General features: G+C 37.7%; 1 protein-coding gene across 5 annotated transcripts in view; it reads left to right on the top strand.

Moving 5' to 3' along the window:
* PTPRD (protein tyrosine phosphatase receptor type D) overlaps window positions 1–16079 on the top strand; it is a 591083-nt gene that overhangs the window by 435639 nt on the left and 139365 nt on the right. For all 5 annotated transcript variants that reach the window (XM_049896355.1, XM_049896354.1, XM_049896353.1 and 2 more), the window contains 2 exons: window positions 1112–1272; window positions 12877–12989. In XM_049896355.1, coding sequence (XP_049752312.1) covers window positions 1112–1272; window positions 12877–12989 — 274 coding nt within the window. The remainder of the gene's footprint in view (window positions 1–1111; window positions 1273–12876; window positions 12990–16079) is intronic.

Here is a 16079-nt window from a genome sequence, read left to right as displayed (position 1 = left end):
TTGGTATTAAGAATATCAGAAGGCGGGTTTAGAATGACCTGTGGTTTAATGTTTTCTTGTACCCCCATACGCCGAACAAATTCCGCTTTTTATGAGGCTGGTATCATTTTATGGCTTTGTTTTCTTTTCATTTTCATCTCTGTTTCCTGATCTGGGGTAGAAATGGAAATACCTGTGTGCTGTGGGAAAAGTTGTGCTTAGATTTCCAACTTGGCTAACTGAGATTATTATCTGAAAGCCTCTTGGTAAAGAATTTTAAATCAGAAAGTTGTGCTTTCTGTCTGCTGAGCAATTTGAGTGTGACCTACAAGCTGGAAGGGGGAAAGTATGAACCAAAACAAACAATTATACTTATATAAAGAATCATATTCTCAGATATATAGTCAGCTTGCCAAGTCCTTTGTGTAAATCCTTATGCTATATATTTGTTTCCTTTTTTTAAAAAAAACTGTTTCTGAGATGGTTGGAAATATCATGAGTTTTCACCTTCTTTTGATGTATTTGAAAATATCAGCATCCAATTAATCTCTTTCCTGGGCATACTGAAGAAAGTAAGAATGGTCAAACTTTTCTCTGTGGATCCAGCTTTCCCTGTCGTCTGCTTTTCCAATGGAAGGATAGTGGTAGACCAGCTGTCAGTGAAGGCTGTGTTCTCCAAATAGGCTGTTGAGCTTTTGTATTTAAATTCAGGAAATATTCCCTAAACTAAAAATTTTAATGCAGAGTTTAAAAAAAATAAGTTTTATTTAAATAAAATTCTAAGGAATTTTTTTCACTGATCCTGAAAAATGAGCCTGTTCTCTCATGTCTTGATCATCTCAGCCTTTGGAAAAGATGAACAGTTTATTATATTCAACAGTATTTGCTGAGAACCCACTAAGTGCTAAATTCTGTGCTCCCTGCTTTAAGCATACAATGCCACATAGAATATAAACCCCTACCTTCCAGGAATTTGTAGTTTCACTAAAGAAAGTAAGGCATATGTACAAATCAAAAAAAAAATAAAATTTGGGGAATAAAAGACCATTTGAAAATGTTGAATTTATTATTTTATGTATATTTTTTAGAAACCCATTATTTTATAACTGAAGTAGACTCTCTTTTTCCTCAGAATATGTATGCGACCAGCCCCTACTCCGACCCCGTAGTGTCCATGGATCTGGATCCACAGCCAATCACGGATGAAGAAGAAGGCTTGATCTGGGTTGTAGGTCCTGTCCTTGCAGTGGTCTTTATCATCTGCATTGTCATAGCTATTCTTCTTTATAAAAGGTAGGTTTGCCCAATATTTCTGTTCCACCCTTCCATTTTCAGAGACTTCATAGTCATTCTGTGTTCATGACATGGTCGATTATAGTAGAAATGCTTCAGTGCCACCCTGATACCTTTTGGAAACAAGTTTCCACCTGAGTTAGAAACTTGATGTAAAGACTGTGCTATTTAAAACCTCATATAACGTGTGGTATGTACAGACTCTGTTGTCCAGCATGTAGGGATTCCATCTGCCATCTTCTGAGCTGCTTTATGCAGTCTGAGCATTTTGCATGTGAATTGAGACATTAGTAAGTCCACAAGCAGGTAATTCCCATACATGCTTGCATTTGCTTGTTTTTAAAGATTAATTGCTTAATTTCAGCAAGATATTTGAGAAGCTGACAAATTTGCACATTTGTGTCCATTTCATAAGTCAAACATGCACATGTGCTGAGATTTTTTTCCCTGTACCTATTTCTGAAAAATTATCAAAAGTAGCTAAAAATGGAGGATTAAATAAGGGAAAAAAAAAAAAAACGAGAGAGAGAAGGAGAATGAGCTCTCTTCTTCCTCATTTTACTTCTAACCCTTATTCTACTTCTTCAATAGTGAATTCTCATTTTTGTCCTAGAAAGGATGCAAGGTACAATTTGTCTTTGCAAAAAAATACAGTCTCCGTCTTTATAGTGCCACGTATCAATCTAACTTAGTGTTTTGGACTATTACTATGATGCAAATAATTTGTATCTACCCAGTCTTTTCTGATTTTCCGTTCTTTTTCAATCTATCTCTGCCTCCATCATAAATAAGCAAGATTTTATTTCCTAAGTCATTGCCCAGCCAGTTGGATAGAAGACATCAGTCATTCTTTTGTCCCCTAAATACTTTCTGACTTAAAAGAAATTATTATAAAATTATATAGATATAAATTTATAAAACATTTTAACAGCTTGTAAATGTCTAAATCCTGTAAATCCTGAATTATCTCCCTTTAGGTCAACTTCTTTTATTCTAGTCAAATTTTATTTCCATAAAATTTGAATCTCTGCATCACCATTTTCCATTGTGGTGTGGTGTCTCTCAGTACGCTAACGTAAAGATGATCTCTTCCCCTTACTATGGAACTTCTGCCTATCTTTCTCATTTTCTGTCTGTCTCTATCTCTGTCTCTTTCTCTCCATAACCTTGTACTTTAAAATCAAATGAAATGTCTTTGTTTTGATTCTTCTTCAGTGCTTAATCTTATAATCTCATTTCCATTATTTCTTTTTTCTACCCATATAGCTTGCTCCATTGGGTTTATATTAATTACTTCTGCTCCTGCCCCCTTGTTAAATATGGTCTTCTTAAGTTTCCAAGCTAGCCTTTTTTGAAACCTCTTGATGCTTAAAAAAAATATTCTTCAAATATTTCCCCATCAAAAAACCTTCTTCTATAAGGCGGCATTCCACTCATTTCAATGTGAAGAATGGATTGAGAAAAAAGACAAAGTTCATAACCATAACCCATTAAATGCCTCTTTTAGAATTAGAAAGGATGAAAGAAATATCCCTTTTTTTTTTTTTTTTTTTCCTGATTACTGTCATCACTCAATTAGCCATGCCATAAAAGAGCTGAAAAAGCAAGTAGTTGAAGGCCCAAACCTCCTTTTAGGTGATGATTTCAATCCTCCCACCCCAGTCCCTTATCAGAGTGCATCCTGAGGAGCCCACGGTATTATATAGCCTCTCTCTTGTACCAGGTAAGGGCAGGGAGCACCAAGGACCCACGCTCCAGAGTAATAATCAATCACGTTTGAGTGCCGGCAGGGGCTAATCCCCTTTACAGTTCTTATCTGTGTTTATCACCAGAATATTATGGAATTATAAAAAAGCAAAGGTAGAATTCTGACTTTTCTGGTAGTTACTTATTCAGGTGGTCCCATCCTTCTGCAGGAGCCAGATCAGAAAACAAGTGCCTGCTGACAGTTCATTTCTAGAACATGTCGCATGACATTCTGTGATTATTCAAAATGGACACGTTGTCTGTTGAAGTGGTGTTTCATTCTGGTATATCTGGCTAGCATTGAGTTATGCCACTGAACACAGATGAGCTTAACATCTGTGAATCAGTTATGTAAATAGCAAGAAATAAGATTATAGCATTAATAAGTTTTAAAAGGTTTATCATTGTTTTCCTTTATCTGCCTGTGCTAGAAAAAAACACCCACTCAGTTATCATTTTGCCTAAATCTTCAATAAGAGGCATCATGTTTAGAGGTTTTCTGAGGCCGTTGAGAGTCACATTTTAGCATGTGCATATGTAAATATCGTCTAATGCAATTGTTGGAAAATGCACACATCCTCGCATGCTAAGTATATTTAGCTAGCCATCTGAAGGCCCATGAAGCGCTTCTGAAATAGAAATGCTTGCTTCAGCAGTAAAGAACATTCCTGACTTGAAATTCAAGTAGACTCAACAATGTCTGTCTTGATTATCATGAGGCAGTCCAAGAGAAAATCTTCTGTATTCAGTGAATAGTGGCTTTTAGAGCTTGGATTCGGAACAAAGGTAATTATGTCATAAGTACTTGATCCTTCTTTTTTGGTGCCTCTTGGTTTCTACACAGGTCATTGGCTCAGAATTGGATTTATCATTATTATCAATATTATTATTATTGTATGATTATTTACTTTCTGTAGGCAAGTAATATTTTGAGAAGGGAAAGAGTTTAAAATGTCATTCATTCACATTTTCTTAGTAATCCTCCTTATCATATGCACCTGCTTACAAGATGCTTGAGTTAGGAGAATGACCTGTAGCTACAGAAAAATATTTTATTCATATAAAGAGGTATATTTTACCCACGTGTCTGAGACCTTGAAACTTATTCCTATTAATTATATTTTTGTGAAAGTAGTACACTCTTTTATCTGGCATTCTATTCATTTAACCTTGTTTTAACCTAGTCATTTTTATACCTCTAATAATTAATAATCAGTAATTCAGTGATATCACTGAGACTTTGTAGAGCTCTAAAATACCTTCTGAATCGTCAGAAAAAATAAATTATATTTGGTAGGTCTTTAGTGTTATAAATTATCTGGCTCTGTGATTTTTGAAATTTTGTACTCTATATGTGATACGTGCAATGATTTAAAAACTTAAATTGACAGAGAAAAGGTGGTAGCAAGACTTAGAAAAACGCTGAATGAGGAGTCAGGAAACCTGAGTTCAAATCCCCATTCTGAGGCCAGCAGGATATATGGGGTAGCAAGTCATGGCAACCCTCTGGGCCTCAGGCTCCTCATTTATAAAATTAGGAGGTAGATTAGGTAATTAAATATTTTAAATAATAATATTCTGTAATCTTAGAATATCAAAACCAGTTAGTAGAGTGAATACTGTATGTTTGCCTCCGTTTGTTTTGTTTTTTTAAACACGACTCCAGGTTGCCCTTCATTCATTAGCTCCCACTCAAAATAAATAAATAATAATAATAATCGAAGCAATTACATGTTGTTAGATAGTCATCTACTCAGTATACCTGTTAGATATGTAAGGCTTTTCAGTTACTAGTTCTAGAACTGTCCAGGAATTATTTCTATAGAAAGTAAATATTTAAAAATAAAATGTTAACCTGACTCTATGGAAAATTGTTACAAGATGGATGAGAAATATTTACTACATACTTTTTTTTTTTTTTCATGGAAATAAAGAACATGTGGATTAGGAGGTCAGAACGGTCTCAGGCACAGCCTAGACAAAATTAACATCCTTGGGTGGTGGTAGCTTAACCTGAGTGAATGTTGTGGAGAGAGTATATAATCCCATCCCCAACCCAAGGGTTTATGGGTAAAGGCCATGAGGTAGGTGAGACCAAAACATACCAGTTGCCATCAATTCTGACTCATGGCCCTCCATGTGTATCAGAGTAGGACTGCACCCCATAAAGTTTTCAATGGCTGATTTTTTGGAAGTAGGTCACCAGGCCTTTCTTCCAAAGAACCTCTGGGTAGACTTAAGCCTCCAACTTTTTGGTTAGCAGCTGAGCACTTAACTGTTTGCATCACCCAGGAACTCTGACTAAAACGTAGGCTTCAGGTTTTCTCAACTCCAACACTGGCTCTGTGCAGACTTACCTCTGTGTTCTTCTCTTTTTACATCAACCCTGCATACATCTCCAAGCTACCATCAAAATATTTTGATGATGCTGTGAAGTAATGTGCAGCCACCCCAGCCACACTGGTCAATGCCATTTCTGCCTTCTGACCTCTGAGTATGTCCCTCCATAAGCCCACAGTGCCTTCCTGTCCCTCCTCTGCCACTCCTCCTGGCCTGGCTAACTCCAACTCCCTTTAGAAGTAAGAAGGCCTTTCTTGATGCCTCCTCCTTCTCCCCTTCTCTCTATCAGCCCAGGCTGCCTTGTTGTTGTTACTAGCTGCCACTGAGTCAGCCCCCAATTCATGGCAACCTCATTCACAACAAACAGACTGTTGTGATCCACTGGGTTTTCAGTGATATTTGGAAGTAGATTGTCAGGGTTTTCTTCCTAGCCTGCCTTAGTCTGGAAGCTCTGCTTACCAAAAAAAAAAAAAAAAAAAATCCATTCAGCACCATAATAACATGCAAGCTTCCACTGAGAGATGGATGGTGGCTGTGCGTGAGGTAGACTGTCTGGGAAGTGAACCCAGACCTCTTGCGTGGAAGGTGCCAATTCACCACTGAACTGCCATCGCCTTCCCAAGCTACCTTAGTGTCTCCTTTTCTGTGCTCTTGAAGCACTTTCTACATGTCGATATTATAGTATTATACATGCCGATATTATAGAACAGTGATTGCTAATTGTCTTGCGTACCAAACTGTAGATCAAGGACTTCATCCTATTTCTCATTGTGCTCCATGTGCCTATTAGAGTGCCTGGCACAGACAGGTACTAACTGAATGAAAACAAGTCAAATAGTAGTAAACAAACTTGATTACCCCACCTGTGTTCTCAGTCATTCCCTATCACCTTCATCTTGGCAGGCAAGACTGTAAATAAAACCTAGGCCTGTTCTTTAAATTTGCCAGTTACCAAAGCCTTTACACTTTGATATTTGTGCTGAATACGTACCCATGTGTGTGATGAGGCTGACATTTCTATGGAAGAGGGAGTGGATTGCCCACTATTTATGCACTCATTCATCCAAATTCAAAACTCATTCATCAAGCAGCTCTTCAGTATTCAACACTTATAATTCACTTAGTGGTGTTCTTCCACCCAGAGGAATACGTTTTGTTACCATTAACACACTGATAATTTCATTGATAAAAGAGCCAGTGAAGAACATAGATGTAGGATATTTTTGATCCTGGCACACTAGAGAAATCATTTTAAAAGTAAGGATAAAAAGAATGAACCCGTGTGTTTGATATCATTTTCATCGTTCACTTTGTATGTGTGTGTTTGTGCAATTTAAATGTGGATTTTGAATTTCTGGATAAGATGGACTGGATTATCTTATACAGCCAGATACTCCAGCAGCCTGTCTATCTATTTCATTGGCATTAAGGAAGACAGTATTTTTCCTTTTCAAAAATGAGAACTCTTAATACTTTGCAGTTTGCCTCAGAGTGAAGATTGTTCAGATTGATTCTTCTTAAGAAAATATTATGCTCTCTGCATAAGGAACATGGTTATTGAAACATGCCACATGTTACCACAGGTGAAAGTGTCTGTGAGTGTGAGCTTGACTGTTCACGGACGACAGCTCATCTTTTACTAGAAAAGTCTATCTCATGGCAATAGCTGATAATAAAATGGTTTTCCATGTTAACCCTGTTATATAGATCGGTCATGTGCTGTGGATTCATGAGTATTAACATTTTCCAAAATTCAGAATGTATTTAATCCTTTATTGGAAAAAAAAAGATTCATGATTACTTTTTTTTTTGTCAAGAGGTGTTTGAGGAAATCATTTCTGCCACTTTGTTAACTAGCAGGACATTATACAGTTGTGCAAACATTTTGTGCAGTTCAACAAACTCTGCAGGCGTCTACATCAATAAAAGGGGTAATGTACCTCTTCACAGAAGACTTTTTATTTTAAGTGAACAAATATATGGGATAATACTGCACTCCCATTAAGTTACAGTAGTGGTTTTTTCATGGCATGTTTTCTAAAAATCGAATTATACCCTTAGCATCAGACACCTCCTGGGATATAATTAATTGTGGCATTATTTTGTTGGTAATGGATAAAAGTGAATGTGACAGTAACATAAAAAACGCTTTGTTCAGCAGTGTGCCCCCGTGGCCTCCATTTAGCTCAGGATTGGAAGCCTTTACGTATTTTGATAAGCTGTCATTTCTTAATGCGTGTCAGTTGTGTGTCATTGCTCGTGAGCCCTGTTTCTTAAATCTTGGTTGTCATGGGTACTCTCGTTACCATTGGCCAACTAACATTTAGCCTTTCTTTTTCTCTTTTTGCTGCATTAAAATGGAGCAGTAAACCTGACAGGTGAGGAATAGAGAATGAACCCCTTTAATGTTCACTAAGAAAAAGAAAGGAGACTGGTAGACTTGGAGGAATTGAGGGGATGAGGGTGGGGGCTGGATATAAAGGATAATGCCTGGCAGAGAGGCAGATGGGTAAAGTGTGTGTGTGTTTGTGTGTGTGTGTGTATTTTATAGTAGAATGATTCTTGAAGAAAGAAATGTGTTATTTTGTCTCTATAAGAAGAATAAACAGACTTTTTTTTTTGAAGTCAAATTTAGAATGCAGTAAAAACCAGTCTCTAAGTTGTGTTTGTGGTCAGGGTAAAATGAACGCTTGTATGTGTTAATGTGTCTTTGGAGCATACTTGTCAGGTGTCCCATGAGCCTTGTTTTGTTCTGTTTTTTTTTACTGAAGATCAGTTTTAAAGTTTGTTCTTAGGTCACTCTATATTTTTGCACCCTGCTAATGTAAACACACGAGTCCCTGAATAAAAACCCTTATCTAATTTAAAATTATTATCCCATGTCTCCTAGTCCTGAATAGTAATACCAATAATTTAACTACTATTATTATTGTTGTTATTATTAATAGCTAAACTTGAGCGATCATTGGCTGATTGGCCCAAACCTTCTAGCATGCATATATATACATATATATACACACATAAACGTATACACACAATATATATACACATGTATATACATACACACATACATATACACATGTGTACATCTATGTATGTATGTATAAGCATGTGTATATGTATGATATATTATCATTCCTAGATTTTAAAAAATTAATCAAACTAAGAAAAGATTCTTGAAGTTCATCCTACCTGCCTTCCACCCAGTGTTATATACAGTGATGCCCAAAGTGTGGTTCTTGGACCAGCAGCAGTAGCATCACCTGGGAACTTGTTAGAAATGAAGTCTCTCAGCCTTCTTCCCACCCCCTGCCCCAAGATCTTCTGAATCAGAAACTCTGAGCATGGACCCAGCAGTTTGTGTGTTAACAAGCCCTCAAAAATGATTCTGGCACACACTAAAATTTGAGAACCACTGCTGCCTGCTTTTCCCTGAAATTACTTACCACAACTCAGCAAGCCACACTCTCAGTGACAGTTACTACACCATGAGGATGTCTTTTTTTTTTTTGGACGTCACTTGTTGCCATTAATGAAGAAGAAAAGCATATGCAAAATTGTTTTTCCAGCCAGAAGACAAAAGCTATGAACTCATGTCCTGTACTCAGAAATCTACCTTCCATTATCTCACTGTCCACATATTGCAACTTCATCGCTGCCTCCTTGTTCTGCTGAGATGGTAGAATTGGGCCAAAACTTAAACATCATCTTCTAATCCTCCTCTTGTATTTAAAAGTAAGGAAACTGAGAAAAACGTATGTAGCTGACTTGCGCAAGGAGGTGCACAGCAGTGGTGGTAGAGCTGGGATTACATTTCTCATGGTGTCAGAGTCCTCACATGTTTGAACTGACCTCTTTGAATATTAATAGTAGTGATTTCAAATAAATATATCTTTCCACAGAAGCTTGTACCAAAATCTGAAAATCTTTGTTCCAAGTAATGTGATCTCCCATTGTTCTTGCTTCCTGCTTTACCCCTAGATGAGAGACAGAATAGGTAAAAAATAAAAGACTTCTTTTTTTTAGACCAGAGCGTAGCATTTGTGTTATACGTTACCCACATCCCAAACAACCGTGTGTTTTTATACCATTAGCAGTTTGTGGAAGGCCTGGAATGTCTCATGATCTTCCATTTCCTTTTCACCGACAAACCCCTGCACATGGTCGGTACTTCTCATTGTGGGAAATAAACTTGCATTAAAAACCAAACTAAACCCATTGCCGTTGAGTCACTAGGGCTTATAATTTTTATAAGCAGGAAAAAAAAAACTATAAAAGCTATGCCAAATTCAGAATCTATTCCTAATCACTATTCTTTGCATTTTTCTAATTAAAAATGAGAATAATGAGACCTGAAAACTGATCAGCAGAAATGTCACTATTTCAATCCACGTTGAGCCTAATTTAGACCACTGTATGCCATTTAATACTTATGGCAGCAGATTCACTTTGAAAAGCTCTTAAATGTTACTGGTGATGACCAAACTCTTCATCTGTTAACCCTTTCTTAGAAGTTCTTTCTGTATCAGATAACAACCACTTGAGCCCACACGTAATGGGATAAGAATGTGTGCATCTAGAATTACCCATATTGTGATCATCAAACAAAATGAAGCAAAACGAAATATAAACTGCTGGCTTTTTCCAGCTAACTAGGATTTGGGGGTCTGTGGTCTTTGGGGCCGTTTCATTTGAGCAGATAGAGTGAGGGAGATGTTAGTTATTAAATGTCAGGACACCGCCTCCCAATTCTTTACAAGTATGAATGACAGTTTTAGTCTCATTCCCTGGGTTGTCTGAGACTCGTATCTAAGCACAAGAGACGATTTTCAACATTCTTGTATCAGAGAAACTGAAAATAGAGCCACTAAGGGAGAAAAATCCAGATTTTAGTAATTAAGCTCTGACATTCCAGTAAGGAAGTACATCTGTGCCAACCTGTGTGTGAAAAAGACCCAAACCTGAGCAAGACCACTAGCATTTTTTGAAGTGAGACGCGCAGCCATATGTTCCAGCCCTACTCAGTGGTGTTCCATTAACCCATTTAGATTTTGCATCCTGGAGGGTCAAATGAATCTCCCAATGTTGTAAGGCCAGTACCCACACCATGAACACAGTGACATTTTCTGCCCTGAAACTGGTCACCTTGTCTGCCCTTTCACGTGGTCTTCTGAGCCCCTCTTTGTCTTCCTTCTCATATCTTTCTCACTAGCCCTCCATCTCTTCTTTTTCTTTCCTTCTTCTTTCCACTCCGTACAACTGGAGCAGCCAGTACCTGTGACCTAATCTCAAATTCACTGCTCCCCTCTGATTTGGTATATGGCTTGGCAGTGCATTGTGTCCTAATGCTGTACCTGGCACCTTCAAGTAGAAACAGGAAAGCCTGAGACAGGTTAATCCAAGGTACTAAGAAGGCAAGGTGTCTAACAGGACTCATCCAAGAAAATTCATTCCATCCACGATGTTTCCCCAAAGGCATTGCACTTGAGCAGATCAAATGCACTTCCATTTTGCATCAATCTTCCCTTCATCCCTGGTTAGTTTTATTTTATACAGGTGAGGAGAGATGGAAAGAAGGGTTATTTAACAGGGACCCTCTGGCTACCCATAGAACAACGTGGCATTAAAAGAGAGCCCATTGTCACAGCAACACAAATGAGCTGTACCACAGCCATATCCTCGAAAAGAGAAAGAGGGAGAGTTCCTAAACACTTCTCAGCACCCCTTTCCCCCGATAAGAAATCCTTTGCTTTAGCAGAGTGAGATGCAATGATTATGACTTTAACATGGAGATTTCAGGAATCAGTATTTGGACTGGATCGCTGTTCGAAACAGTGCTTCCAAGCAGTTCAGTCATGGCCAAGGAAGTGAAACTGGAACAGACCTGAATTTTTAAAATCTGGGTGAACTGGAATGGGAAAAATTACGGGTCAAAGCTCTAAAATAGACTCAAAACCCTACCAGGAGCCTGATAATGAGACTGGATAATTGGCGGATGGTGGAGATAGACACACACTCAAAACTGAGCAATTGGCCACTATCTTTGAGCAGCGGGAGGGGATACAGCTGTTTCCACCTCTGCTGCGAATCCTAGGAAACTCTCGTGGCGTAGTGGTTAACTGCTACGGCGGCCAACCAAGTGGTCAGCAGTTCAGATCTGCCTGGTGCTCCTTGGAAACTCTGTGGAGCAGTTTCTACTCTGTCCTATAGGGTCGCTATGGGTCGGAACCGACTCGACAGCAGTGGGTTGGGTTTGGTTTGGTTGAAAATCCTACAGGCAAGAGATTTGGTTGCTATGCAATGTGTAAATTGCCCTTGCTCTCTAAGAGTTAGATTAAGTTTCTAGCAAGACTTCCCTTCAACTGTAATTTTTCATATTCTGTTTATCATTCCAGTTCACCCAAATTTTTTAAAAAAATTTAAATTTGTGTCTGTTCCGGTTTCACTTCCTTGACCATGACTGACCTGGGGAAGAATCAGTTCAGAACCCTGGTTTGATAAAGACTTCCATTTTTTAAGTGAGATTTTAATCAAATTCAATTTAGAAGAAAATGATTAGTTATTACTATGCTTACATGAGTATGAAAAAAAAAATCAGTTAAAGAAATCTTAGGAACCAATCTGATGTTTCTTGCTTAGACGTTTGTTAAAATTGTATGACAGTTTAAGCAAGGATATTTAATAAAGCTAAGTAAAGGTTAATAAATAAATTTAATAAAGCTAAATAATAAATATAAAATGGATTGTGTGAAGAGTTGTGTTTTTAACCAGGTACTGTTAATAATTCATATTTCTTGAATGATTATCTGTAGCATTGAACTTAGCCACTAGATTACTTTCTCTGATCTGTGATTGACTTTCATTAACAAAATATGAATCCTAGTGTAACAACATAAACAGCCAACACTTTTTTTTTTTTTTTTCATTGAAATTTGGAAGAGAAAAGGGATATTGGCTTTGTGTGGTTCCGGTTCTCCCAATTGTTATGATGACTTGGCCTCCTAGAGATTCCCTTACTGTGTTTATCTGCCTTATGGAAAAATCCAACACATCTCCATTCTGTAGCCAGTTACACAGAAAGGGACAAGGAGAGCAGCTTTAACTGATCACCTTTATGCCAAATACTTTCAGAACTTTTCTCTAAGTAAAATCACTCTTAGTATTGGCTACTAGGAGACCCCTACCTTGCTTTCCACAATTAGGAAGAATGGATAAGAGAGAATTGCTAAAGAGGGTCTAAGTCTATCTCACCAGCACTCCCCTTAAGCACTAAAGGGAGAGTCACTGAATTCTTAATACTAGACATGAAGGAGGACTTAGATGTCATCTGCTTAAACTGAAATCTTAGACATGAGGAAGCACTATAGGCCAAGAGAAGAAAAGCAATCTGAACACGGTCACAAAGCTAGCTGGTCGAAATGTTTTAAAAATGAGAATGTGAGTGAGGGATCCTCTTTTTTTTTAATCTGTTTCCATTTGTTTTTGTTTTATTCTGAAATGTCTGTTTTCTCTCTGTAGGAAGAGGGCAGAGTCTGACTCTAGAAAGAGCAGCATACCAAACAGTAAGGAGGTCCCTTCACACCACCCAACAGACCCTGTGGAACTGAGGCGCCTTAATTTCCAAACACCAGGTAAGAGACACGACTCGTCTTGTCCACCATATAGTCTTTACTGAAAGTTTTATAACCCAACTGATAGTACCTTCAGAGACAAACATATCATTATGTTTTGAGCAATTTTGTTCTCTCTGCTCTTTTATTTTAATACTGTTGAGACTTAACCACGCAAAGATCTGAAAGAAAATTAAGTTTTTTTGTGCAAATCTGAGATGGAGTAGAGAAGAAAGAACAATGTAATTCTTCAAGTTTTTGGAGGAAGTACAGTATTTGTGAGAATATTTACTGCTTTTATGGGCTTAATACAGTTTATTATTATGAAATGACACCAATCTGTAGGGAATTCAGTTTCTCATCTTGACGGATGGTTGGATGGATAGATGGGTGGAAGAGTGGGTGGATGGGTCATGCATTCCTTTAGGAAAACATAGATTTGTCCCATATTTTCCTATTTATCAGTGTCTGGTAGTATTCTCAAAGAATGAAACCAAAAGGAGGGAGGAAGGAAGGAAGGAAAGAAAATGAGGCAACACTTTTTAAAATTTTTTAGTATTACCTGTACCAGATCTCACTGACCAGTTTGGGTCTCTTACTGGGGACCTAGAGTTATTGAGGATAAGAAAGTATGTTTGTTTCTTAAAATAATGACCATAAAGTGCTTCAACACAGGAAAAATACTCCTGCTGAGGAGTGTTTTGTACAATATTGTTAATTCAAACCTAGCTTTACTTTGCTTTTTATCAAATAAATCTTATTTAAACCAAATGGTAAATAAATGAATCATAACGAAAGCTAAAAACATAAAACTGATTGGCACTGGCTTAATACCATATGCTAATAAACAAAGTAAAAATCTGATCTAAGAAGTATTTTAGATTAAACTTTGGTTGTAATATTCTACTCTAAATCATTGACAAGTTTCTTAGCTTTCAAAGTGGGTGTTCTCATTCACAGTATGGTAGACCCCAGATTTATTAAACTACACATTTGCACTGAGTTGTTTTAAATGGGAAATACATGTATATTGTGTTTAGTATATTTTTTTTTACATGTAAGTGTATCCTAGTAACTAGTAACTCTTTGACTAAAGAAAATGTCCATCATTTTTGAAGTATACCTGTACAAATCATGATAAATGTGGTTGGTTGTTCTTATTAATTCTTCCTCAAATGATCTCAGACTTTCTTAAAATTAGTTTTGAAAGCAAAGCTATGTCTTCATCAGCATAAAATTGGAAAGAAAATGATCATGTAGCCAAAATCTCCTATATGCATTTTTTAAAAAGGCTGATAAAGGCAGAATATGAACGTGTGTGTACACAATGGTTGAACAAACTTGCACAGCCCTCTGGGATCATTATGATCCCCTGGATGCCCCATGTGAAGTAGCCCTTTAATGCTCCATTAGGCTGCTAGATATGGATTGAGTTACTGTAGCAAACATTCCTAGTTCAGCACTTTTAGAAATAGGAGTGACTGCTTCAGGCTGTTACCTAAGCCAAAACCCACTGTCGTTGAATAGATTCTGACTCATAGCGATCCCATAGGCTTTCCAAGGTTGTAAACTCTCTGGAATCACACTGCCCCATCTTTCTTGTGGAGGGCTGCTGGTGGTTTTGAACTGCAACCTTTTGGTTAGTAGTTGATCATTTTAACCATTGTACCACCAGGACTCCTCAGGCTATAAGCAACCTCTTAACGGTGGACCCAGGCCTTGGAATACTTTTCAGTTTGGCTAGCCCAATGTATAAAACACCAGTTTTCATGGAGTCGACTCCAACTCATGGCGACCCCGTTTGTGTCAGAGTAGCACTGTGCACCATGGGGTTTCAATGACTGATTTTTTGGAAGTATATCTATAGGCTTTTGTTCTGATGTGCGCCTCGGTAGACTCGAGTTTTCAACCTTTTGGTTAGTAGTCAAGCATGTTAACCATTTATACCACCCAGGGGCTCCCAGTATATTTGTTGTTGGTTGTCGTTGAGTTGATTCTAACTCATGGCGACCACATATGCACAGAGTAGAACTGTTCATAGAGTTTTCAAGGCTGTGACATTTTGGAAGTAGATTGCCGGGCCTGTATCCTAGGGCGCCTCTGAGTTGGTGTGGACTGGCAACTTTTCAACTTAACCATTTGTGCCATCCAGGAACATCTTAAATCCAAGTTATTTTCAGCTATGTGATTTCTTGCATATCTTGCCTCATTGCCTTTTGGAATAGCAGGGTTATTGGAGAAAGTAATTAAATCTCTCAGTTCCTTGCTGCTCTGCACTGCCATTTCTCCTCTGGCTGCTATGTAAAGTGTCATCTATGCTGAACCACCTTGGTCTTCCAGCAGACACAGAAGCACGGTATGGGGTAGACCAGAAAGGCAAAAGTAGCCCTAAAGAAAAGAGCCAGTGGCAGCGCTACCCCTCATCTTCTGCAGCACCAACAGAGAATGTTTCCAGGTATAAACAGGAAAACTAGATTGGGAACAAAGCAGAAAGGATTATTAGCATAGAACTTGTGACAGCAAGCAAGGGAATAGGAATGCCTTCATCCAAGAGACCGCCATCTTCAAGTACCATATTTTCTGCAAATAAAACGCCCACATAAATAACGTGCAGAAATGACGAAATTAAGTAAAACAGTTCTGGCATAGCAAGCTCGTGCAAAAAAGATATAATGCATGTGTTATATGCGTAAAAGTATGGTGCTTTCCACTTTTACAGATAATTTTACAAATATAGCCAAATCCAAGAGTTTTATTGAGTGTAATTTTCCCAATGTATGTGGTCATATTAAATTCATTTATGAAGAGAAACCGCTAAATTTCATCTGGGAGAATGAATGTTACAACTGAACTGACAATCTTTTGTATCACCAGTGACTTTACAAAATTGAAATGGAGGCCTATGCATGTGAAAAGGTATCATTTAATGAAAGTTAGACTTATCTCAAATGGATAATGGGATAAACTCAAATGAATAATGGAATAAAGTGGGCAAAAAGAATAAAGAAGGAGAGAGGGCTAGCAGAAGAGAACAGAAAAGGAGAAATTGTCCTAAGACCCTAACACTTCTGTTCACTCAGAAAGCAGTGTGTCCTGCCCTTTAGCTCAAGT

This window comes from Elephas maximus, chromosome 9, assembly GCF_024166365.1.
Source record: "Elephas maximus indicus isolate mEleMax1 chromosome 9, mEleMax1 primary haplotype, whole genome shotgun sequence".
In the NCBI taxonomy this organism is placed as follows: domain Eukaryota; kingdom Metazoa; phylum Chordata; class Mammalia; order Proboscidea; family Elephantidae; genus Elephas; species Elephas maximus.
The sequence above is the reverse complement of the archived record's forward strand: the minus strand, read 5'-3'. Positions and strand labels throughout refer to the sequence as shown.